The following is a 26,736-nucleotide window of genomic DNA, read 5'->3' as shown; positions in this document are numbered from 1 at the left end:
AGTATCAATGAAAAGATATATATGTGTAATTTCAAGCATAAAAATGTTGAATTTAAGATTGTTTGTTTTCAAACACAGTATTAATTTTGAAAGCAATTTCTACTGGTGACAGTGACCTGAGCTATTATTTGCAAAGACATGCAGTTATATAATATGCTATAAATATCATTCTTTTTACCTTTTCTCATCTACTTTTCTTTTTTAGTTCAAATGTCCCTATGTGTTAAAAATCATAGATGTGGTAGCATAAAATCATTGACATATAAATTACCTTTTTTCAGAAATAGGAAACTTCCCAACAGGACTTGAAGTTATTATTTTTTTTAAAGAATTGCAATTTATTGAGGACTTTGGAAAAGGATTTTAGAGACACATTTTAAATATTGCTTGTTCAGCGTCACTATTCAGTCAGTAGACCCTTTTTGTCTTGGTGGGAAACTGAATTTCAGAATATAGTAATAGCAGGGAGTTAATTTGTTGTTTTAAGTTAGGAGAGTGACTGGAGTTTTTCCATAAGAAACTAAAATCAGTGGACTAGAGTAGTTATAATTGTAAATAAAAAGAGAGAGAAAAGCAAATGGATCAAGTGTAGGGAGAGCTTATAGGTTCCCCAGCCTAAGAATATTCAACATGTGAATGATTTATGTATATTCACACCGATTCATCACCTTGGAAACGCTGTTCCAGCCAAGTAGCACAGATTATACAACTCCTTACTTCCAACTATAGCAATTTAGGATTTTCTTTGCTTTTCCCTGGCATTTTTAGGCTGTGGTTGGTCAAGAGCAAGGTGAGAGGTAGCAATAGCAATAGTAGTATTATGCCTTTTCTCTGAGTCAGGTTATAACATTTTTTGCAGGAAACTAGTACAGAGCCTCTGTTGCCCTTCTGTCATCCCCTTTCTCACAATTCTCTTCTGTGGCTTCCTATCAGGCTACTTCTTTCCTGTCTATGATATGTCTGTCTCCCCTATACTCAAAAAGCCTTTACATGATCCTTTCCTGCCCATTAGCTAAATCATTTCACATTTCTCCTTCCTTTTGTGACCAAACTCTAGGTACTTCTAGTTCCTTTTTTATTACTTTTAACTCTTTATAATCTGGCTTCTGGCCTTATCTTTCAAATAAAACTGCTATCTATAACCTTCCTACAGTTCTCTAAATTGCTCAATCTGATGGCCTTTTCTTAGGCCTCATCCCTGACCTCTCTGTAGATATCTGCACTGTTGATCATTCTTTTTCCTTTGCTCCTCTATTCTCTAGGTTTTCTGGACACTGTTCTCTCCTGGTTCTTCTCCTGCCTGTATTGCTTCAGTTTTTTGTGGTACATCTTATCCAAGTGGGCCATCCAGGACTCTATCCTGAGCGCTTTTTTCCCCCTCTATACAATTTCACTCTGTGATGTTGTGAACCTCCAAGGATTCAGTTGTCATCTCTACGCTTGTCATTCTTTACTTACCTGCTTATCTAATTCTGACCTCTATGCTGACGTTGTCTCACGTTTCCCACTACATCTTAGATATCTTGAATTCGATTTCCCATGAACATCTTGAACCCAAAAAGTATAAAACTGAATTCATAATTTCCCCATCCTCCCTGAAACCACTCCCTCTTTACCTAACTTCTCTGTTACTGTTGAGATATTACTATCCCTTTCTAATCATCTAAGCTTGCAAACTAGGTATCATCCTCAACTTTTTATACTCTCTCATCCCCCATATCATATCTTTTGCCATGACTTTTCAATTTTGCCTTCCTAACCTTCTTGTCCACGTCCCCTTATCTTCATTGATAGGCCCTCTTCTTCTCTTACCAATTACAATAACCTTCCACAAGTCTGTCCATCCTCCAGTCAAAGTGATCTTAATAGAACATAGGCTAACCATGCCACCTCCCTACTTAATAAACTATAGTCACTCTCTGTTGCCTCCAGTCTTCTACCTATAACTTCCCTACCCTCCATCTCTTGACCATGTATTCTATGAACCATTGACACTGGTCTCCTTCTTGGGCCTTCCACCAAGCACCATATCTTTTGACTCCTGGTACTTTCACTGTCTGTACCCTATGTTTAGAATGCTTTCCTCATCTCTGCTTCCTGGTTTTGCTGGCTTTCCATTAAGTCCCAGCTAAAATCTCACCTTGTACAGAAAGCCTTCCCTTGCCTCCCCACCCTTACTTCAACAGAGGGAAGTTTTCTTGTATTTATTATCTCCAGTTTATGCTATACATAGTTGTTTACATGTTGTTCCCCCCTATTAGATTGTGAGCTCCTTGAGAACAGGTTCTATATTTTGCCTTCCTTTATATGCCCACAGCTTAGCACAGGGCCTGCAACATTGTTGTATTGTCATTCAATTGTTCAGTTGTGTCTGACTCTTGGTGACACTGTGGGCCATATCATACCAGTACTGTTCATGGAGTTTTCTTGGCAAAATACAGGAGTGGGTTACCATTTCCTTTTCTGGTAACTTGGTGCATAGTAGATGCTTAATAAATGTCCATCAACTGATTCGTAGATATTCTGTTTTTGTTGCACTGTTCTTCCATGATTCTCCTGCCTGTCTGACTATTGCTTCTTAATTTCTGTTGAACCAAGATCCATGTCCTTCCTGTGAGGAAAGTCCTAACTTTGGGCTTTAACCTAGGCCCCTTTCCTTTTCTCTTTTCATTGATTTTTCTCTTGATGATCTCTTCAACTCCCATTAGTTTGAATGATCATCTTTATGTTAATGACTCTCAAATCTGTGTATCTAGCCTTTATCTCTCTCCTATCTTGTGGTTTCATATCAGTTACTTCCTTCTGGTCATATACACCTCAATGTTCCTTAGGTTTAATTGGATCCCAAGTAGAACTTAATATGTTTTCTTAAACCTGGCCTTCCTCTTAATGCTATTTGTCAAGCACATTATGATCCTACTTGTCAACCAGGTTCACAGTCAAGTACTCATCTTCAATACTTTTTCCTCTTCCTCGCTTCCCTTATCCAATAAAATAAAATAAAATAAAAATCTTGGTAATTCCAACTTGTATTCATCCCCTATCTCATCTTCTAGGCCTTTCATCTTAACTTGGATCCTCCTGACTTTTCACCTGGACAATTACAAAAGCCTTCTTGTTCTCCCTGCTTCTCTGATCTTCTTTCTTCAACATGTTCTCCACACAATGGCCAAAACAGTTATCCATAGAGCACAGGGGATCTCAGTTGCCTGTGGGATAAAGATGTTCATCCCTTTCTACTTGCTTTTCAAGTTGTTAAGAGTTCCTTCTCCAAAAACTCTTTTCTTCACTTATCTCTGCCTGATGTTTCCCCTTTTCAGTATGATGTATAGTTCTAGAAGATAAATGTAGTCAGATTTGGGAGGAACTACTCAAAAAAGAAGTGTATTGTCTCACAGACTGTTTGGCCTACATCTCTTTCTGTGCTGACAGCTGCATTTTGAATTCTTAGTTGGCAGGACTCATCACCACCATCTGCTGGTAACACAGAGGTGGCTAAGTTTTTGGTCTAAATGATAGCTGCAGCACCTAGCATGATACCTTACATGCCCTCCCAGGTATCTTACCTTTGCTTTTAACTTCTGTGATGAAGATCCCAGTAGTACTGTCTACTTCTCATTAGCTTAGGATAGTAGTAAAAAGAGAAGGAAGAAATTAGTCAGGTATAAGATTATTTTAAATATTTATTGCTAACTTTTGTTTTTTTTATTACCTATATTTCTCCCTGCGTTCTTCCCCCTGGGATACATACATAAGGGACATTGCATATAATATCAGATTTTTTGATGTGTTAATTTATTTTGCAGAAAATATTTTAATACCCTTCTATTCTCAATGTAAATAAGACTAAAGATCCTTTGATCTCAGTGCTTTGAGAGTTTCTTGATTCAGGGATGTAGAAGTAGAAAAGAGTCAATAAGACAAGAAACAACAAATCAATCAGTGGAACCTGTCCCTATGTCTCCTTTCATGTTACCTTCTCACTTTTCCCAAACTTTAGATCCTGGCTTCAGAGCCAAGAATAGTAGCCATAAATCTAGGCCTTTGCTCTTATGTCAAGGGTCTGAGAAATTTTTCACTTATAAATTCAAAGTCTAAATGTATTTTCCTACAAAAACATATTCAAAGTGGTTGTGGATAACTATTTCTAATGCTATTTATACATTGCACTAAATTTTCAGCATATTGTACATTAAATAGGCTTATAATAATCACTTATAACAATGTTTCTGTTCTGAGTTGTAAAAGACATGTATGTGCAAGACTTTAAGCAGTCTCATAAATTTGAAACTGCCCAGAATTTTACTCAAAATTTTTAACTAATTGCAAGTAAAACTGAATATGTGGTATCTCTTAGCTGAACCCTGGTTGCTTTCTGTTCAGGGACTGAATGGATTAAAATGACTTGATTTCCCTTCAAAATCTTAAAATTCTGTGTTGCTGGTTCAGGAGTAATTTTACATGGGATTTATAAAGCACCAGTGCCACAAGAGACTTCAGAGGTCATTTAGCCTAAGTACTATATTTTATAGGTGAGGAAAATTATACTTTAATCAACAGTTATTTAAATCCAAAGCTTCTAGCTACTGAACTATCTAATATCTAATATCAGATATTCTCATAGAAAAAATAATTTGTACCGTGTTAATATAGTTTGTTATGTTTAACTGTGCATTTTTTAGATAGAAGTTTATTTTATTCTGGCCATTGTTTGGCCTCAAACTTACTTGATAATTTTGGGAGATTAAAATCTATTAATATAGTTTTACAAGTTTTCACAGAACCCAGGTTCTAAAACATGTTAATAGATTTTAACATTAACAAAAAGCTTCAAATCTCTATAATTTATTCAGCTGGTTTTTTCTGCTTTCTGAATAGCTTCTGTGACAGTTTTATCTCTGAGAGAAGACCATGTGTAATTTATATACGTAGGGATTTTTCCTTTACTAAGTGGAGGTGGAGGGGGAAAAAGTGAGCCTATTTAGCAGGTCAAAATGGCCTTGACAAAGTAAAAAATTTATATTTCACAATCATTTGCAAGGATATTTTGAATATGAAACTATAACATATTTTAGCTTTCAACAAAGTATGTCAACTTTCTATCTTTCTTAATGGAAGGACATGGTAACATGAGTAATATAAAGGATACGATAAATATTTCTTTAGTTCATTCATGTTTTAAGTCTTAGGAACTATAGGGTCAGAGACAGTTTTAAGAACTCAGAAAGTGAATAGTGTTTGCAACTCTGATCCATTTTGTTAATATGAATAGTCCCACTCCTACAGTTTGATTTCATTTAACTTGAGCTGCTTTGCCAATTTACTTAAGACTGTGACAATGGTTTGGAAGCCATCATCTTCAAATGATATCGAATTAATTCTGAAAAATATAGTACAACATTCTTCTCCTTTAAAAGTTTAGTTTTCATTTGGGAAAGAAAAAACAATAGAAATACAATATAGGAAACAAGGAATTTGGCAAATTTACCTTTACTGAATATAGGCCAGTATGATTCTGGTTCAGCATTGGGGCTATGGCACTTAAGTGATTTTGGGAAAACAAGGCATCCAATGAGACAGTCTTTGAATCATTATCAGTTAGTCAAAAAGATTCTACAGACATTAGGATATAGAACTACTTGGAAGGGTCTGAATTGGCCCTATTACTATCTGTGTCTTTGAGGTCCTTCAGACAGAGAATTACCTTTAATCCTATATATAATTAACCAGATCTTGAGAGATTTTCCCAACTTGGATCCATAAAACCAAGGATAGACCAAAATTGTCCTTTGTATTTGAAGAAAAAAGAGCCAAATGGCATTGCCTATTCTTTCTTTTATTCTTATCATCCTAGTATGTTCCAAGCATGCAGTTCAAAGCTTTAGCCTCAAGTGGGCCTACAATACAAGACCACTTGTAATTTCCAGTCTGTCAGGTCCTCCACAAAATTATCCTGATTTATTTGGTATTTGTTTTATTTATTGAATAAATATATAGCAAATTACCATCTCATCTAGCTCTAGATATTGTTATGTAGTAGGCTTTATCTCACATTAAGACTTTGACTTGCTACAATTGTTTTATGTTCAATATTTTTTAAAAATATACTTTCTTTCTTAAACTTTCTTAGAAGCCACTCTATTACCTCACTTTAGAGTAGGAATAAGGAACTATTCATTCTTTGTTTTTTTAATTATGGTCCTATGAAACATATAATAACATTTATGGGGATATACAATATCTATTACCTTTTTAGCCTATATAAAATACTTTATTGTAATAAATATTAATGTGTTAATACTAATTGTTTATAATTAGGCCTTCACTTGGTAATTAACTTTCTTACCATGTTGATGACTACCATAAATACTGGAACTAAGGTGGGAAAACATTTTATGGAAGGATTAAATAGGAGAATAGGCTAGAAGAATTAGATGCTCCTGTTGCTTTCAGATTTAATTCAGCAAATATTTATTCAGTACTTTGTTTGTCGCTATGCTTGGCCCTCAACAAATGGGAAAAAAAAATAGCTAGCGTTTATCTAGCATTTTAAAGTTTTCAAAATGCTTTATAGATATGAACTCATTTTTCCTCACAACCCTGAGAGATAGGTGCTATTATTATACCCACCTTTACAGATGAGGAAACTGAGGCACAGAGTGGGTTAAGTGACTTGCCCAGGTTCCCACAGATAGTAAATCATTCTCTTTGAAGCTGGATTTGAACTCAGTCTTGTTCACTCCAACTACAGCATTCTCTCCACTGCACCACCGGCTGCCTCCATGTACCAGGTACAGAAGCATGATGCTATCTGAAGCTTTGAGGAGTTTGCTGAACAGTGGAGGAGACAGTGGTACAGACAGTAGGTCCTATAGGTGTTGACAGAGGGTGAGAGACTGGGTTGGGCTGGAATCATAAGGGGGACTTTATGCAAAAGGTGGGGTTTTAGTTAAAGACTGAAGATGAAAATAGACAGGAGAAGGTCATGACCAGGTGACTTTTGTTGGTTTTTTTGTTGTTATTGAAGTGTTGTAAATCTTGGATCTTCAAGTACCCCAAGAATTTGGGTTATATTTGTGATTTTTATTTTGATGACTTAATAATAGAAAATTGACTTGACGGTATTTCTAAGAAAATAACACCAGAAAGCAAGGTTGTGCATTATGTATATGCCTTGACATCTGGTTATGATCATATTTAAACGTGCAAGCAAGTTTTTTCACCCGAGTCTAATAGTTTATTATCAGTATTAATAATAGACAATAATTGTTGGCCATATGACCGCTTTAAAAACAACCTGAAATTACATATATCCTTAAAATTGAAAAATAATGCTTATTTCACTGTCTGCTTTACCTTTATGACTCAGGTGAAGTGTTTGATTACTTAGTTGCCCATGGAAGAATGAAGGAGAAAGAGGCTCGTGCAAAATTTAGACAGGTATGGAAAGTATTTTCCTGCTATTTTCAGTGACACCGATAATAGACAATGTCACAGTGTTGGAAACCAGAATTCAAAAGTGGTATTTTTAAAAGTAAAAAAGTAAAATTCAGGTTTTTTTATACTGTAGTATGTTTTGTTATTGTTGTTATTGTATTTTTTTTTCTTAAGGAAATAATCCCTGAAAGAAAAAAATCCTGAATATAAAATTTAAACAGATACAGGTGGTTATTTTTAGGCCCTTATAAGTGAATAATCAAGCAGCCAGATTTTTATAACTGTGACTCACCACATTAATACTTTGTGTATCTTGGAATAGGAACAGATATTCCTATCTAATTTTGCTTAGTATTATGCCACATATACATCATGAGTCTCTGGGTAGTGATAACTTTGAAATTTAAATATAATCTCCTAAGTTTCTTGAATGAATAGAAATGATACAATATTCACTATATTAATTTTACCAGGAATTTTAACTGATATAATAGATATTATATCTATATGGAGGAAACCAAAGAGTCGAGAAAGTGCTGTTACAAACTTTTGACTTAATATTTGAAAGAACAATGTGGTTGCCAATGGCAAGATTGAGAATACAAATTCATTTGTAAAAAGCTTACCAAGAAATGTTATAAAAAATTATAATCAATAGCATCTCATTAAGCAAGGAGAAGCAGGCAAGGGCAACACTAGCTTAAAGAAAGTCAACTAAGCAAAGACATCCCTATTATTTTTATTCAAGAATAAAATGGAAGGATAATTAGAAACAGAATAAAACGATTTGCAAAAAACTTTTCTCTATCCAAGATGGTACCACACTTAAATCTAAACATCAGAATCCTAAATATGCTTGTAGAAGAGTTTAGAAATGACACTAAAGATAATAAAAGCAGGAAAAGTAACAGGTTTGGAACAAGGATATAGATGAGATATATGCTAGAGACAATATGCTTGTAATTTTATTGAGAGATCAGTTTACAAGATAGCTAAAAGAAGGGAATATGCCAGAATGGGGAAAAAAATTACCAAACCTTCTTAATAATTCAAAAAGATGACAAAGAACATCAGTAACTACTGACCTACCTTCCTACTTTCCTGTTCATATAAAATCTTTATGAGAGAAACACACACACACACACACACACACACACACACTCTTAGTGTAGGCCCACATGAGAAATGAGCAGCTTTTTGTAAATGATAGTTTTTGATTGGCTACAATATATCATTTCATAATCAGCTGAAAGATTTATAAAAATACATATAATATATATAGAATATCTATTTTGTTTTGTTGATTATGAAAAACACTTCACCGGGAATAAGAAAAAAATTCTTCAAACATTTTTGCAACAAGAAATTTTCTCTCTACACCATTATTCAAGATTTCTTGGAAGATATCACAGTACAAATAACTGTTCAGTGATACTCTGATAATAAATATCAGGTGAAACATAAAATAGGGATAATTATTCCCTGAAAGTATTCTCCATTAGGATGCAGAAAAACAAACAAAGAGTCCAGGTCAGAGGTTCTCCAGATACTCTTGTTTACAGATGAAATTGTACTGATTGCATCAAGTCCCAGAACACTGAAGAACCTCCTAGATGCAGTCTGCAATCACTTAACAGTTTAGCCTATCCCTGTGCATCCACAAACACCAAGTGGATAAAGAGTGTCTGTTTTCTAGATTTCAGCATACATTTGGAAGGACATCCCCTGAAGCTCGTACAACACTGGCTCAGAAAAACTGGGTCCAAAGTTGTACAGGAGGAAAGGCAGCTGGATAGCCTTCAGCAATTTCCAAAGCTCTTTTACTATCCCCGAACATTTCATAAAATCAAAGGCCTACCTTTTCAATACTAACTTCTTTTTTAATGTTGGCTGCCTGACAGCCTTGCCTTGTAATACTATTATCTTTGAAATTTGAGAATGGAGAGATATATGGTATAGTTGAGCAGGCAAATTGTACTTTATAACCTCTGAGAAACTGTGAAGAATAAGAGTAAATAATGTCATAAAGAAAATAAAATATAATTTGGTCATATGGATTGACAGATGCCATGTGAAGTATGAGAAGGAGAGATAGTGTTCCATTTGTACCCTCAGAATATTAAGAGAAAATGAGGACGGTCTCCAGCACATTATGTAAATTCTCTGACATGATAGAATAGTCCAACTAGATCAGGCATGAATCAGTTGCAAAGCATATTATTGGAGAGAATTTCCAAATCAGTAAGATCATAAATTCATTTAAGTATGTGCTAAGAACTGCTAAGCATTTGAGGATACAAATAGAAAATTAAGAGTTGCTGTTCTTTGGGTGTTCACATTCTATTTGGGGGAGACAGCATAATTAAAAGTAATAGAATATGCTTGTGGATCCTTAAGAAAAAGGAACTTAACTCTCCAGAACTTGATCTTCAGAGAGAGAGAGAGAGAGAGAGAGAGAATTTTAGATATTGTTGTCCTAAATATTCAAAGATGATGTTGGTATTGAGGTTAGTACCTCAAGTTTTAGTTTTAAAAGGGAGATATGTTAATTTTGTTTAGTGCTGTTAGGTGAGCAAAGTATCTTATAAGCAAAGAAGAAATTCACATTCATAACTTTAATCTAGGGCACAGATTCTCACAGAAATCAGATGTAGTGTTTGTGAAATAAGTCCAGTTTATATTGACTTTCCAGTAAATTCAAACTAGAAGGATTCTGAGATTCATCCCAAATCTGAGAACTGTCCTAAATGTGAGAATCTCTGACTCTGTGAATTTTTTTTTTTTAAAGCTATCAACAGGACCTCAGTTTCTAAGGTCTCTTCATGACTTATCATAAAAATAAGTTGTCCTAATTACTTAGTTTGTTATTAATCCTCTGTTTTATAGTAAATAGTAAGCTTACCTTATCTAAAATTTATTATAAAACATTTAGGATCTTTCAGAAAATGTTTGCCCTACAAATTTTTCTTTGCTTAATATATTGAGTTGTCTCTGGTAGCTTATTTTATCTTTCACTATACTGGAGGCCAATATCTTATATGTGGCTGTAGGTAAGCTATTTTATTCACAGAATATTTCAGGTAACACTTTTAAGATTGCAAGTTTCAGAAATATTGTCCATATACTTCAGTGGAGGAAATTTTAACATTGGAATTTTTCCATATTGGGGAAATATCATAAGTCCAAATTTCCTCTCCCCAAAATAGAAGAAATACTAAAAGCACCATACCTTGTGCCCAGAACAATTTCTGAAAGTATTTAAATTTAAATATCTGACCTTTATTGATTCCTATTGTTCATAAAGAAATAACATTAATAACTGAGGCATTAAATCTATTTATGCTTGGATGAAATATAGTTTTCTCTTACTCATTAGTTGAAATATCATAAAATTTTGTGTATTACTTTTATTCCTTTTGGTTTACCAGAAAATCTACAAGAAAATCCTATTTACAATTAAGCAGATTAGGTGTGTTTTGAAAGCTTGACATAATTTATTTTCTTAATTTTATTTTTTTAATATTATAAGTAAGCTGCTTTTGTAACCAGTCATACTCTACAGCACTTATTAAAGGTTTAATATTTACATTTATGTAGCTTATGACATAGTAAAAGGGAAATCAGGACAGAAAAAAATCACAAATGATTTTTTAAATTAAATTGTTTCCAAAGTAGACATAGACTTGTTTCACAGAACCTGGAGTTGTAAGAAAGGATAAGATAGTTCAACCCATTTTTAGCCATTCATTTTACAGATGAAGAAATTAAGACCCAAAGAATCTTAGCAGTTTGCCTAAGATCACACAGGAAGTAAGTAATAAGTTAAGGAGCCAAATCCATGATGTCTTCTGACTTGAAATCAAAGACTTATACCCTAAAGTCAGCTATAGAGTATTTCATAAAGTAGGCACTGAAATATTTATTGTTAATGGATTTGTTATTTAAATGTGGTTTTTTGTGGAGGATCATGGAATAAAAAAAAGAAAACTGGTAGAGAGCTTAGAATTCAACTGGTTCAACACTTGAGTCATTTGGATTGAATGCGCATGGATGGATTGTCATCTATATAATTAGAGTGAGTAGTAGTTGAAGCAGTGAGATCAATATATCAAATTATCCAATTGTGGATCTGTTAATTAATTTAAATCTAATATGGAGAGGGGAAGGAATGCAATTTTCTTGAACCTCTATCCCTAATTTTTAATGATACTTGTTATTTCCTGGCATTATATAAAAATATGTCATGTAAAAGAAACTATAATACAGTTTTTAAAATTCTGAAAAACATTAACTTAACACCAAGAAAAAAAAATCAGTCTTTTATTTAGTTGTATTTTTTGATTAAAGCTTCCTTCTTGCTTCTAAATGGTATTTTATGAAACTTTACTATATTTTGTATATCTTACATCATAAAATCCTCTCCTATAAAAATATATTTTAAGTTGATCTCATCATGCATTTATGAATCGAATCATTTTCCATACGTAGTTCATTTTCTCTTCCAAATGAACCCTTTCAAACTACTTGTAAAAAAATCACAGAAAGGCAGTTTTCCTCCATAGCCACATTCTATAGTGCTTCTGAATAGTCCGATTTATGTGGCCTTTTGGTGATTAATCATCATTTTGATTCCTCTTCCACACTTCAGAACACTTTATAGGGATATGATTTCATGAAACTAACGCTGGATGTATAGTCAGAAAGTCAAATCCTGGCTCTGCTGTTTATTACTTTTGTGCCCTTGATCAAAACACTCTTATCTCTGTAATTCTGGTTCCTCATCTGTAAATTGAATAACTAAATGACCTCTAAGATACTTATAAAATTCTACATGAAATTCATTAGTTGGTCATCTTAACTGGTAGACCTTATTGCGATGTTTCAATGTCGGAGGCTATAGTAGGACAAAGCAGGAAAGGCCTTGTTTTTTCATAACTTTTAAGGATAGTAGCAGACAACCTACTCTCAAGTTCCATAGTTATTGCCTAGAGTTCTGCAATATGGTAACACAACTAGAATTTTACTTAGTATAAGTAAATGAGTACATAAATAGAGGTTTTTACAAGCACTCAGAGACCAGGATTGCCTTGACAAACTTATAAGGCATATCATTATGAACCATAATACATGGAATCTAGTGACATCTGTCAAGCATTTCTTTTATTGATTTTTCCAAGTAGCATAGCAGTACCCTCACTAACCCAGCTCAAAAATTTTTGTGACTCCAGTAATGGTGGCAATAATTTTTATGCAGGAAATAAGTGAGAGCCACATGTGAAGTCCATGACTCTTATTTATTTACAGAAGCAGTTACCCATTATAACTCTATTCTGTTGAGGTTGGATTATCAAATTTAATTATTATCATTATGATTATATTATTTGTTAAAGAGTTTGTTCAAATTAACAAAGTGATGTTAGAATGGGCTTTTGGCAGCTCAGATGCTACCTTATGCTCAGATATCTTAGTTCTTTCTCTCCCCCCACAGTTCCTTCTGTGAATTCTGCATGTATCTTGTATGTTCCTATTTATATCCATGTTCTCTTCCCCAATGGAATGTAAGCTTCTTGAGGGCAAGTACTATTTTTTACTTTTTCTTTGCATCTTCCGCACTTAGTTCCCCTTACAGAGAGTAAGTTCTTAATAATTCCTTGTTGATTAATTGATTGATTGATTGGCAATGTTGTAATAAAGTGAATAGTAACTGTAGTAACTCATCTACATATGTACATTGAAAAAATGTTATAGCACATAGCTGATGGAAACTAATATTTAAAATCAACTGCTAGACATTGTTAAGAATGACAAACTGATAAATGCAATTATTTCTGCATTTCTTCATCCTATCCATCTTTCAATTCCATATCTAGAGCTTCTTCCTTAAATTTGCCATATAAACTTGACATGCTTGCATGAACTAGTAATTTATTTTAGATTCATGCCTCCATTGTCTACAACTCAGCAATAGTCTTTGTTTACAAATATACTTTTAAAATTCAGTTATTATACTCAAAAATCAAATACTCTTTTGTTACTTTTGTACTCCATACTACAATTAAAGTAATTGTGTGAAACATTAATACCAATAAATGTTTTTCCTACACCATAATGTAAACATACATTTCTAGTTGCATAATGTAGTTTGCTTAATTTACATTATACAACAACCAAGAACCAAAAAAGACCTCAAACCTGTGATTTTGAATTTTTTTTATAGTTATAGTTCTTATTATGAAATTCAGTATATGTTAATTCCATTGCATTACACAAAGCAATACCCTGATAATTAACTTTGGAAGGAACCAGTTCCTTCATTTGATGCGTGAGTAAACAGACCTTGAGTGATTAAGTTAAATAAAGTTACTCAGCTAAGTAAATCTCTGAAGTATAATTTGAACCTAGGTCTTCTGCAAATCCAGCGCTCTTTCCATTCCACACTGCTTAATTACTATTCAGATTCTTTCTATATTTATATTTTATATTTTTAAAATGATTGAATATGTTATACTACATTCTTATTTAGTTTCTACTTAGCATTTGCTCTAAATAGATGCAAAATGTCTTACAACTGTTGTTTAAAATAAAATTTAAAAATCTGTTACAGATTGGTATTATTACTATTTTTTTTACTTGACAGGTTGGTATTTTTATTATTTTTTACAAGTATGGACCAAATGTAGTAGTTAAATATTTTGCCCAAGTAAATTAAAGGTAGATTTCAGATTAAATTTCATTTCTTCTTTTTATTATACAGTTAGGTTATTCACTGTGTTGGCAGTTTCAAGAGAGGCATTCGTATTTGTCTTTTACAAATTTTTAATATGTATTAACAAATGAGCCTTACATAACTCTAAATATCTCACTGATAAATAATTTTAAGGAGACTAGTTTATGTTTAGTAAATTATCTCTTTCTGTGTAATTTTGGAATAAAACTTTGCTTTTTTAATGAGAGCTAACTATTTTTAAATGAGTATAAATGTACTAAGGATTATTGTACTGGTAGAATCTGTAAAGATAGATCATCTGAACAAAAGCATAGAAAAGATCATTTTGAAAATACAAAAAAAAAAAAAAAGAATAAGCTAGCCCACATAAAAGTGCTTAAATTCCTTAAAGGAATTAAGAAATATTTATTAACATTTTAAAGGGAGAATTTTGAATGCTAACTTGATATCTCTTTAAAAAAGAAATTTCTACTCATTAAAACATTAAGCGTTTCTCATTTCTTAAAGGAAAGCCACAGTAGAAAAATTAAATATAACTTTGGTATTTGAGTAGTTGATATTTGAGATATGTCTAAAATGTGAGAAAGGGAAGAATCAAGAAAAAAAATCTGTATTAATAGTCTTTAATTTTTTATTAAAATGTTTTCCAGATTGTATCTGCAGTACAGTATTGTCATCAAAAGTGTATTGTACACCGTGATCTCAAGGTGAGTAGTTGGTTTTCTGACTTTACAAACTATGATTGATATCAGAAGAAAAAAAATAATAATATTATTCATTATGGCTAAGGATGAAGAAACTCAACAGAATAGAAATGTTTTTCCTAAAATATTTTGTGAATTCTTGGATAAATAATTATGCTGTCACTTTCAAATATCAAAATGAGCTGCTTCAGAACCCTGAAGAAAATTTCAGGTGGGTTTTTAAATATAATCTCTTATCAGTGTTTTCCAAGGTAGAGATTCCATAATCTCACAGACCCAAGAAGTAGTTTTAACTTGTATAATCTACATCAAATTACTTACCTTATGTGGCGAGGAAGGAAGGAAAGGAGAAATCTGGAACTCAAAACTTTTTAAGATGCGTGTTAATTTTTTTAATGTTTTAAAGTAAATTTACACACATTTATCTAAAACAGTTCCTAATATGGTGTCCTTGAACTTTATTTTAAAACAAATTTTAATAATTGTATTTCAGCATAATTGTTTTATTTTATAACCCTATATATTTTACTTTATGCATTAAAAAGCATTTTTTCTGCGAATGGGACCATAGGCTTCACCACAATGTCAGAGAGGTGCATGACACAAAAAAAGTTCAGAATCCTTGACCTAGAGCTTATAGTTTATAAAACGTTTGACTCACACTAGTTCTCTAGGTGGTGTTCAGGTAATCTTAGTTACATTTTGTTAGACAAGTAAACTGAGACTCATAAATGTTACACAACCAGTTCCTGAGAGAACCAAGACTGAAACCAAGGTCTTCTGACTCCAAGTCTAATAGCCTGAGTCTTCTGTAAAATGTGTGATAGGCCATTCGTAAGCCGCAAGCATTTGATCTGCTTTAAATGATCTTAGAGAGCATAAGATTTCAATCTGGAAAAGACTTTAGAAATGTCATGTACTTTCACCTCCTTGTTTAAAAATGACAAATTAGAAGATCATAATTGGTCATAATAGTGGCCATTTAGTCCAATCCATATGTATAGTGGAGCATATAGGTGGCTCACTGGATAGGGTGCTAGGGACCTGAGTTCAAGAGGACTCATCTTCTTGAGTTCAAATAATATTATAAATAATAACTAGACACTTATTAGCTGTGGGGCACTGGCCAAGTCACTTCACCCTTTACCTTCTTTGCCTCAGTTCCTCAATTATAAAATGATCTGGAAAAGGAAATGGCAAACCATTACAATATCTTTGCCAAGACAATTCCACATAGGCTCGCAATGAGTTAGACGTTACTGAACAACTGCAAAATATGCAAAAAGAATCCCCTGTATAACATATCAAAGAATCTTGTAGACTTTACTTGATGACCTTCCTTGGTTATCAGTGGTATATTTTAGGGGGCAGCCTCTTCTAAATCTGGATAGCTCTAATCATTAGGGAGTTTCTTTCATACATAAAGCTCAAATTTTTGTTGAAATTACTCCCCATTACTCTTAATTCTCTCTTCTGGGACTAAATAGAGCAAGTTTAAATTTATCTATCCTTCAGGTAATAGTCCATCATAGACAATTAACTTATTGCTGCTGAGAATAGTCTTTATTAAGATGGCACCCAAGACCTTTCACCATCTTGGATTACAGTTCCCAGTTCATTGGTGTCCTATTTAAATTCTAGTGCCCAGAACTGAACACAATATTCTAGATATGATCTAAAAGATAAATAAAAACAAATGATCACTTTTTTATTTCTGAAGGCCACAGTACTTATTGCAGCTTGAAAAATACTTTAGCCTTTTTTGATTGCTTTTATCAAGCTTGCAGTTAACTAAAACACCCAAATCTTTTTCAGATATAGAATTAACTTTTTTGATCATGTATCCTATATTGTAAATTTTGACCATTTACAATAGACATTTTCTTACTTATAAATTATTTACATGTATTTCTTTGTTAATAATTATATATATATATATATCATACAACAGACAAAAATGAGAAATAAAAGGAGTGCAATAAATATTAAAATACTATTAGATCCTAGAGTTAATGACGAACCACTAGAATTTACGGAGTAGAGGAATAACATATTCTGATTTGTGCTTTTAGAATATCATTTTGTCATTGTGGGAGGGGAGACTGAAGATGGGAGAGGTAGGAAATAGGAGGCTATTATAGTACTCTAGTATGAGTAGAGAGTAAGGATTGGTTGCAAGAGATGTTATATAAGCAGAATCATCAAGATCTAACAAATAATTGAATATACAAAGAATGAGGAATTACAGTTGACACTGATATTACAGACCTACAAGGTTTGTGACTATAGGGGTGATGGCATCCTTGACAAAGATAACAAACTTTAGAAAAGGGACTGTTTTTGGTGAAAAATAATCTAATAAAATCTGTAACAAAAAGATACTGAATCATCCATACTTGTTTATCCTGTTCACTTTACTCTAAACCACTAGAAAAAAAGGGGGAGGGTGGATAAGTCAGGAGCACAAGGCTGCTTACCACAGAAACGAGGTAATGGCTCAGTGGGAGCAGAAAGAAATTCTGCCTGTGCAGCTACTTGTACTGGAGCTGGAGCCTAGGTCCTGATGAGTTTATAATTTCATTCTGGGATTCCTACATAGAGCAAAAAGGGAGATGTTGAAAGTTTCCATAGTCATAGAAGGTCAATTGTAGGACTAAGCTGGAGGAGAAAGTTGAGCAGTAGTGGGTGTCTGGTTATGTTAGACGCTCCACAATTGGTGACTGTATTGAATGAGGGATACTGTGAGTAGTCCCTTAGGGGTTGTGCCATAGCTCACTTAAGAGATTGGAACCCTGACTTAAGAGACCATTGGTAGAGCTTAGATTTGAAAACCCTGGTTCTAGGAAAACCACAATTTTCTGAGGCTGCTCATTCCAGTCTTTGGCAGTGTAACTGTTAAAAAATTTCTTCCCATTAGACTAAAATATACTCCTGTCCCTTATCCAAGGCAACACAATTACTGATCTTATTGATAAGTGATTAAAGACAATTACATAAAGTAAAATTCCCTTTTTAATTATCAAATGTTTGACCTGATTAGAATTGTAGCATCATCATTCTAACACTAGAATGAATTGAATATTGGACTTTGAATTCTGAAGAGCCTGAGTTTGACTCAATGATATACTAGACCATATGTGACCATAGCTTCTCTGAACCTCTTTTTTCTCATTTCTGAAGTTGAGGAACTAATATATTGTAATACCAGCTTCATATGGTTGTTATGGAGAAAATACTCGGTAAACTGTATGAAATAAAGATGAGCTATTATTAGCTGGTTTGACACTTTCATTTTAAAGAGTGAAAAACTGATTACCTACAAGGGTAAAAGGATTTGTCCAAAGTCACACGCTAGTAATGAAGAGCAGAGTTGGGATGAGACTTATGTCTGGCCACTCTACTCTCTCTCCCTTATACCACATCACATGAATTGCCTTCTGTTGAATCTATTTTCATTGGCATTAAGTGATTATATTAATTACTTGGAATGGATTTTTAATCCATGAATCTATTGTTTTGAAAGGAAATTTTAGCCAAAGGATACCTGTGTATTGTCATTATTTTCAAAAAATGTTTTAGATGCATTTTTTCCTCCAATTCTGTTATAGTTCCTTAATTTTTTTTAAATAGCCTTTTATTTACAGGTTATATGTATGGGTAACTTTACAGCATTGACAATTGCCAAACCTCTTGATCCAATTTTTCCCTCCTTCCCCCCATCTCCTCCCCTAGATGGCAGGATGACCAGTAGATGTTAAATATATTAAAATATAAATTAGATACACAATAAGTATACTGTACAAAAAGAATCGGACTTTGGAATATTATACAGTTAGCCTGTGAAGGAAATCAAAAATGCAGGTGTACAAAAATATAGGGATTGGGAATTCAAGGTAATGGTTCATAGTCATCTCCCAGAGTTATTTCGCTGGGCATAGCTGATTCAGTTCATTACTGCTCCATGGGAACTGTTGGTTCATGTCATTACTGAGGATGGCCAGGTCCATCAGAATTGATCATCATATGGTATTGTTGTTGAGGTATATAATGATCTCCTGGTTCTGCTCATTTCATTCAGCATCATTTCATGTAAGTCTCTCTAGGCCTTTCTGAAATCATCCTGCTGATCATTTCTTACAGAACAATAGTATTCCATAATACTTATATACCACAATTTATTCAGCCATTCTCTGATTGATGAGCATCCACTCAGTTTCCAGTTTTTGGCCACTACAAAGAGGGCTGCCCCAAACATTCATGCACATACAAGTCATTTCCCCTTCTTTAGTATCTCTTTGGGGTATAAGCCCAGTAGAAACACTGCTGGATCAAAGAGTATGCACAGTTTGATAACTTTTTGAGCATAGTTCCAAATTGCTCTCCAGAATGGCTGGATGTAGTCACAATTCCACCAACAATGTATCAGTGTCCCTGTTTTCCCACATCCCCTCCAACATTCCGCATTATCTTTCCCTGTCATTCTAGCCAATCTGACAGATGTGTAGGTAGTTCCTTAATTGGTATAGTAACAAGTAACTAATACATATTTCTTTATTGGCTTCTGGGTAATACTCATTCTTAATTCTTTGGACACTATAATAGTTCATGATTTGTAACCAAGCAGTAACAAACAGAATATTTGTACTAAAAGATATGCCTTCATTTCTAGAAGATATCTGGTTATGATTAATTTCATGGAAAAATTCAGCCTTTTCTCCTATTTTAATTCAAGGTTCAATCTGCCCATTTTTATTATTTAAGATATGGATAGATAAAATGATGGATGAGTTCTGTAAGCTATCCATCTCACTATATATGTCATAGTAGGAGTTGGATTTTTTCTATGCAGATAGTTAGATCACATAATGGCAAAACTGAAATTCAGGGGGGAAATGGAGTTATGAATAATTACTGAAAAAAAGAATTCCATCAAGGAGATTTTTTTAAGGTAGATTGGTCATGTGGCAAGAATGAACTTTAATATACAACCTTATGCCATTCTGGAAACCTCACAAGGTTAGGAGAAAGTGAAGGACTCCAACATATTGTATGGACCTCCTTCATGAACTTAAAAGAAGATATGAATAAGAATCACAAAGGATGGATATGTATGTACTGTGGTAGGCACTTTTGGAAGGGATGTCCATATTGATGAAATCATAAATCCATTTGAGTATTTAAATTGAATTTATTTTCTCGAAAATGCACATTTTCCTATAAATATTAAAATGTCACACAACATCACAAATGTAATGTGCTTACTCCTTTTAGAAATGTTTTTAATATTTTTGGAATCTGAATCAAGTTTATTTTCCTTTGGCAGAAGCAAGGTAATATTTATAATTACCTTGTTAGGTAATTCTTGATGTGTCAGTTACGGTAAGAGTTTCCCAATCATATTAAGTTAACATCTTTTTGTTTTTCTAAATATAGGAAAGAAAAGTTTATTTCCAGAGCTAATGCATAGTTCTTATTTCTTTATTTTTGTTTAGCCGAACTAGTTGACTTATATTTAGATTTTTTTTGCTTGTGCACTTCATTACTTCAGTTTGATTATCTGCTTAGTTGTTTGGGGAAAACTCAGTAGCATAGAGAATAGAATGCAAGGCCTGAGTTGAAATCCACCCTCATGTGATTACTAACTATGTAATCCCAAACAAATTCCAACCTCTGTTTCCCTCAATTCCCTTATCTGTTAAATGGAGATAATAATAGCATTTACTTCCCACAGTTGGTGTGAGGATAAATATTTGTAAAGCATTTAGCACATTGCCTCGCACATAGAAAGCACTATGTAATGTTAGCTATTATTGTTGTCTCTGTTTCCTCACCTATTGACTGAAGGAATTGTCCAGCCTATATCCATATACCTCATAAGGTCTTTGGATATATCTGGCATTCGTCCCAGCTCTGATACTCACTGTGTGGTCATGGACAGTTCTTTTAACCTTTCTCAGCTTTAATTTCTTTAGCTATAAAATGTGAATGGACCCTATAGTACTTATACTGTCAGAGTTGGGAAAATCAAGTGAAGTAATAGAAAGCAAATCATAAATCATAATATAAATGTCAAGTGCTTTTATCATTATCATTGTAAACATGAAGGAATTATTTTCAAGTTTAAATGAAAACTGCAATTACAAGAATATACTGTAAATTTCAGTTTATTTAAAAAATCAGGTTCCTTAAAACTAACCTGGGAAAGGTATAATGAAAGATAAATATATTTCTTAGCCTTTTAAATGGTATTTGTTTGTATTAATTTGGATAATTATAGAAAGATGAGGCTACTTTGAAGATACTGAGATGATGTCTAGTAAATGAAAATAATAAAAAGAAACTTATCTGAAAGATGACTTTAATTAAGTAAAATGTGTTTTTATGTAAACTTTCCTTTGCCAATCATTTTCTTTTTCAACATTTTTCTTCTAGGCAGAAAACCTTCTTCTAGATGCTGATATGAATATTAAAATTGCTGACTTTGGTTTTAGTAATGAATTTACAATTGGAAACAAATTAGACACATTTTGTGGAAGTCCTCCCTATGCAGCTCCTGAACTTTTCCAAGGAAAAAAATATGATGGCCCTGAAGTAGATGTGTGGAGTCTTGGAGTGATTTTGTATACCTTAGTCAGTGGATCTTTGCCATTTGATGGTCAGAATCTAAAGGTAATGGTTTAAATTCAGGATGAGTGTTTACTCTAAAGATTTATAGCTTCATAAGTGAGTTTTAGACAAATAGATAGATAGAAAAAAAGAAATAAAGAAAGAATATATATCTTCATGTACATAAACATAAAAACTTTTTTTTTTCTGTCAAGGAACTACGGGAGCGAGTCTTACGAGGAAAGTATCGTATTCCATTCTATATGTCTACAGACTGTGAAAATCTTCTGAAAAAATTATTAGTACTGAATCCAATAAAAAGAGGAAGCTTGGAAGTAAGTTATTTATAGAAACAAACTTCAGAATATAACTGAACATTCCAGGGATGGAAAAGCTTTCATAGAACTTTTGCAAAAGTCTGTTCTTTAAGAAAATTGACAGTTTTATAATGCATTGATCTAGAAGAAATTATATTCAGAAACATGATTTAAATGGTTTATCCTATGTCCAATGAGGGCTTCCTGGAAAGAGATTTGTTTCTTATTTTTACTACTGCAAGTTATTGCATATTGTGTTTTAAGACATGAAAGTAAGAATACAGTTGACTTTTACTCAGAGCTGTGAAATATCCTTGCTGAAAACATTTAAGTAATTAGCTAGAAAAGATAGCAGAATTCCTTGAATATGGTAAGTACTTAATATTATTTCATGAATTAAAATGTCACAAATTCAAATCTAGCATAAGGATAATAATTCCTTATAAAATAAGTAATAACTCAAAATTCTATGGTATTTTAAGGTTTACGAAATGCTTTTGTCATTAAAAAAAAAACTGACATCAGCTCATAGAGAGTTTTAGTAAAAATGCTCTCTGGGCAAGTATAAAAAAAATTTTAAGTGTTTTTAACTGGGACATTTAGGATGTGTTTTGAGTACTTGATAGTGTTATACACCCCATAAACATTTAGTAAATGTGACTTATTTATTTTGATTTTTAAAAAAATCTATGGTATAGCTGTTTGAAGTCATATGTGACTAAAATATTGGTCTTGAAAATATCTAATGCCCTCACCATCATTTTCTTCTGTTACTATGCATTAAGGGGAAAAAAAATTATTCCTTGAATCCCTCTATTTTTAGAAATGTTATAGCATGTACTAAAATGATTTCAACGATCCAGCATGTGTTATGCACTAGTGACATTTTTGTTTCATTTGTCTGCCTTAATAGAAGGGGTAGAAAATTCAGATAATTAACTTCATTTAAACTGTACTTTTTTAGTGTAGCAATTGGGCTTTCTGACACGGATTCCATGCTGGTTAGGAAGCATCCTAATAGTGAGCCATCCCTGTGTACAGAGCTCTCAGGTTAGTTTGGGCTTTGTAATTTTTTTCCACAAGTATTTTTCACTAAAGGATAACATGTTTGTTAGAAGTCAAGAAATAGTAGAAATTAAGGAATAGTAAACTTCTGCTGGGACTGATACTAAAAACTATGTCTTTGGGCCAAAGTAAGATCTGTTTTTCTGAGATAGTTATTTAAATGTGATTTGTTCCTTCCATTTTATGGTTGTGTGTGTATGTTCCCCCTTCCTCCTCTCCCCCTCCCCAAAAATAAACAATGCAGATAATTTTTAAAATGGAAAACCTATATACTAGAAAAGTCCAGCTCTGGGGAAGAACAAATAATGAAATGTTTATTTTGGTTTGGATCTCTGATTTCATGGGGATTCCCAGTCTAGAAACTCTTTATTAATGCAAATCAGCAACTATTCTGCAATTTTTATAGACTTAGAGTTACTTGGGGCATCAAATATTATCTTTCAGAGAACAGACTTGAACCCAAATTTTCCAGATTTTTAAGCCAGTTACCAGCCCTCCTCTTGGGATTTAAACCGTTAATATTGAAGTTAATTGCAAAATTCTGTATCAGCACAAAAGCTTCTGAAATTCATGATCCTCTTGTTCTCCCTAACTCTTCCCCTTCCTAAAACTTCCTTTTCCTGGGTTTTACTTTAACAAGTTATTACTGTCCTGGAATGAAAACAATGAAATAATCGAATGATTAGATTGAAAAAGAATGTACAGAAAATGATTTAAGGATAGGGGTCATTTAAATTGCTTTGGGTGGTTCACAAAATTTACTTAAGTGATTTAAATTCATTGTAATTAAATTAGGATAACTTTTACTCTTAGCTTTAAAAGTAAATGTCTTCAATCTGAATTAGTTTAAAAAGCCAGATTGCTCCTGTTGTGGTCCTGGTGATGAGATGTTTTTACATTGTAAATTCCCATAGTACTGTCACCTACAGAAAAAACTTGTGCAATCTGAATCTCTGACAACTATGTATCAGAGACCACTGTAAAAAGTATTATTGTAATTGTTTCTATCATTTTGTAGAAACCTATTCCCAGAAATGACTTTTCAGAGACAAAGAGAACATTTAGAATTTTTAAATAGACTTAAGAAATTGCTTTTGATGTAGCAGAGACTTGTATTGCAAGCCATAAATGAATCAGTAAATTATGAAGTGAAATATCTTATTTCTTACTTTAATAATTTCTTCTTTCTCCCCCCAAAATTGTTCAGATTAAAAACTGTCTTGATGACTTCAGTGAACTAATAATTAGTATTTTTTACCCGATACATATAAGCTCTAATAGCCATTCAATCATGTATTTATAATTTATTTAAATTTATTAATGATTGTCCTTACAGATTCATTCTTTGGAATATCTATATAAATTTAGTAATCACCATCTTTATCTTTTTTTCCTCCCTCCTGGAGACATAGTGAAAGAAAAAGTAATGAAATCATTGTTCAGTTCTACTTACTCAACATAGATTGTTTGAATATCTAGAGTTCTCAAATGATATTTTTTCATGATGTTATAAATGAATATGTATTGTCAACTTTTGATAATTGCACTAATTGCAAGAGACATGGCACAAATAATATGAAAATGATATCCTTGATCTTAGAAGTTGTTTTGGGTCTTTATCTGTATCAACACAAAAACTTCTGAAATTCATGATCCTCTTGTGTTCCCTAACCTTCCCCCCTTCCTTTCTTCATAGGAACCTCCTTTTCCTGGGTTTTATTTTAGCAAGTTATTACTGTCCTGGAATGAAAACAATGAAATAATCAAATGATTAGATTGAAAAAGAATATATAGAAAATGAATATAAATATACACAATGATCTAAGAAATGACAATGCTTCAAATCACTATACTGTACTACAAATGACCAACTTGGGAAAAAAAATTCTATGAAAGGAATGGACTCTTATCACTTCTCAGATCAATAGCCTAATCATTTCATCTTCTCCCTTCTCATTCTCTTATTCTTTTCTCTCCCTTAATTTATAATTGTGAAGGAATTTATTGTGAAGAAAAAATAAATTAGGAAAATAATTTGATGTTCAAAACAAATACTGTTACAATTGGAAGGAAATTTTGGGGATCATCTAGTCTAACTCTCTTTTTACAGATTAGGAAGCTGAGGCCAGTAAAATTAAATGACTTCCCAAAGCCTTTTTTTCCTTTGCAGCTTCTAGGTTATCTGTAACATACTCAGGTATTCACAGGAAGTTATAATGGTAGCTTAAATTTATATAGGCTTAAAGAGTTTATTTTATCATTGTTGTCTTCTTTTAAAAGAAGTTTTTATTGATATCTTCTGTTTTATACATCATCACGGATGGTTATCCCAAAAATCCCTATCCTCTATCCCTTCCAGAGAATTATCAACAAGTAGTATTTTTTAGAGAGAAGTTGGCATAATTGATTGATAAGATAAAAAAAAAAGTCTGAAAATATATGCATTGTGTAAAAACTATGGACCTCTTTCTTCCATGAAAGGTTGGGTTAGGAGTGTCCTTTCATCTCTGTTCATTTAATTCATTATTGATCTTTATAATTTTTTTTACATTCACTTTTATTTATTTATTTTGGTGTGACATTATTCTTTCCATCTACCTTGTTATAATCACTGTATTTTGTTTTCTTGGCTCTGCTTACTTCACTTTGCATTAGTTCTTATTTATCTTTTCATGATTCTCTGTATTCATCAACACAAGATTTCTTAATAGCATAGTAGTATTCCATTACATTCTTGAGCCAAAATTTGTTTAACCATTCTTCAGTTAGTAGGCATTTATTTTGTTTCCAATTCACGTATGCTGTAAATATTTTGGAGCAAATGGAGACTTTTTTTTCTTATTGATGGCTTCTTTGGTATATAAATCTTGTAATGGAGTCTCTGACTCAAAGAGTGTGAGCATTTTAGTCACATTATTTACAGAATTCCAGATTGCTTTCCAAAATATTTGTATCATTTCACAGTTCCATCAGCAGTATATTAGTTTTTCTGCCATTCTACCACTCCTCCAATATTAACTATTTCCACTTTTTGTCTTCTTTGCCAATTTGCAAAGTAGAAGGTGAAACATTAGGATTGGTTTAATTTGTAGTTCTCTTACTATTTGTGATTGGGAGCATTCTTTCATATGGTTGTAAACATTTTGGTACTCTGCTTTTGAGAATTGTTTGTATCCTTTGAATACTTACCAATTAGACTGGCTCTTAATCTTACATATATTTATTATTTACATGGTACAAAGAGTTTTTAATTTATTATCTCATTTGATGCAACAATCCTTTGAGGTAATGTTGTTTGATCCATTTTGCATGGAAAGAAATTGAGGTTGAAAAGTTAAGTAAACTAACTGCCCAATTCATACAGCTAGTAGAATACTAGTTTAATGCCTGAGGGAGGATTTTAACTCAGACCTTTCTGATTCCAAGTTCAGTACAAAGTGGAAAACTCATTAGAAGTTGTCCAAATTTCTATATGGCTTTTCATGTTAGCTAAAAAAAATTTTTAAATAGGATTTCTATCTGGCAGGCTTTAAATTTGAACCTCTTTTATGAATGTAGAATTTAAATATTATGTTTATATTGTCATAGAATAATTAAAATGATTCCTTATAAATATCTGACATTTTGTTGGCTTTTTCATATTGTCAGTAATTTTACTTCCATTCTATTGACAATGATAGCTAATATGATAATTTTCTTTTATTAAATTTGAATCATGTTTTTGTCAATTTTCCATTGGAATCATCTAGCCATGCATAATTTACTTTACTCCTTTCTTTCTGTACCTTACACCATCCAGCCTGGGGATAAGTGAGGAGCCTTTTGTTGTTTGGTTGGTTTGGGGTTTGTTTGGTTTGTTTGGTTTTTTTTTTTTGGGGGG

General features: G+C 32.7%; 1 protein-coding gene across 6 annotated transcripts in view; it reads left to right on the top strand.

Annotated features, from left to right (window-relative positions):
• The window catches only part of MARK1 (microtubule affinity regulating kinase 1), a 147,297-nt gene that overhangs the window by 84,950 nt on the left and 35,611 nt on the right, over positions 1-26,736 (top strand). For 4 of the 6 annotated variants that reach the window (XM_051998260.1, XM_051998258.1, XM_051998259.1 and 1 more), the window contains exons 6-9: positions 7,370-7,440; positions 14,815-14,871; positions 21,301-21,537; positions 21,690-21,809. In XM_051998260.1, coding sequence (XP_051854220.1) covers positions 7,370-7,440; positions 14,815-14,871; positions 21,301-21,537; positions 21,690-21,809 — 485 coding nt within the window. Of the gene's footprint in view, positions 1-6,751; positions 6,878-7,369; positions 7,441-14,814; positions 14,872-21,300; positions 21,538-21,689; positions 21,810-22,755; positions 22,842-26,736 lie in introns of all 6 variants that reach the window. The other 2 variants (XR_007953684.1, XM_051998261.1) reach the window with 2 other exon arrangements.

Source organism: Antechinus flavipes, chromosome 4 (genome assembly GCF_016432865.1).
Source record: "Antechinus flavipes isolate AdamAnt ecotype Samford, QLD, Australia chromosome 4, AdamAnt_v2, whole genome shotgun sequence".
Taxonomy (NCBI): domain Eukaryota; kingdom Metazoa; phylum Chordata; class Mammalia; order Dasyuromorphia; family Dasyuridae; genus Antechinus; species Antechinus flavipes.
This window is presented reverse-complemented; position numbering and strand designations above follow the sequence as displayed.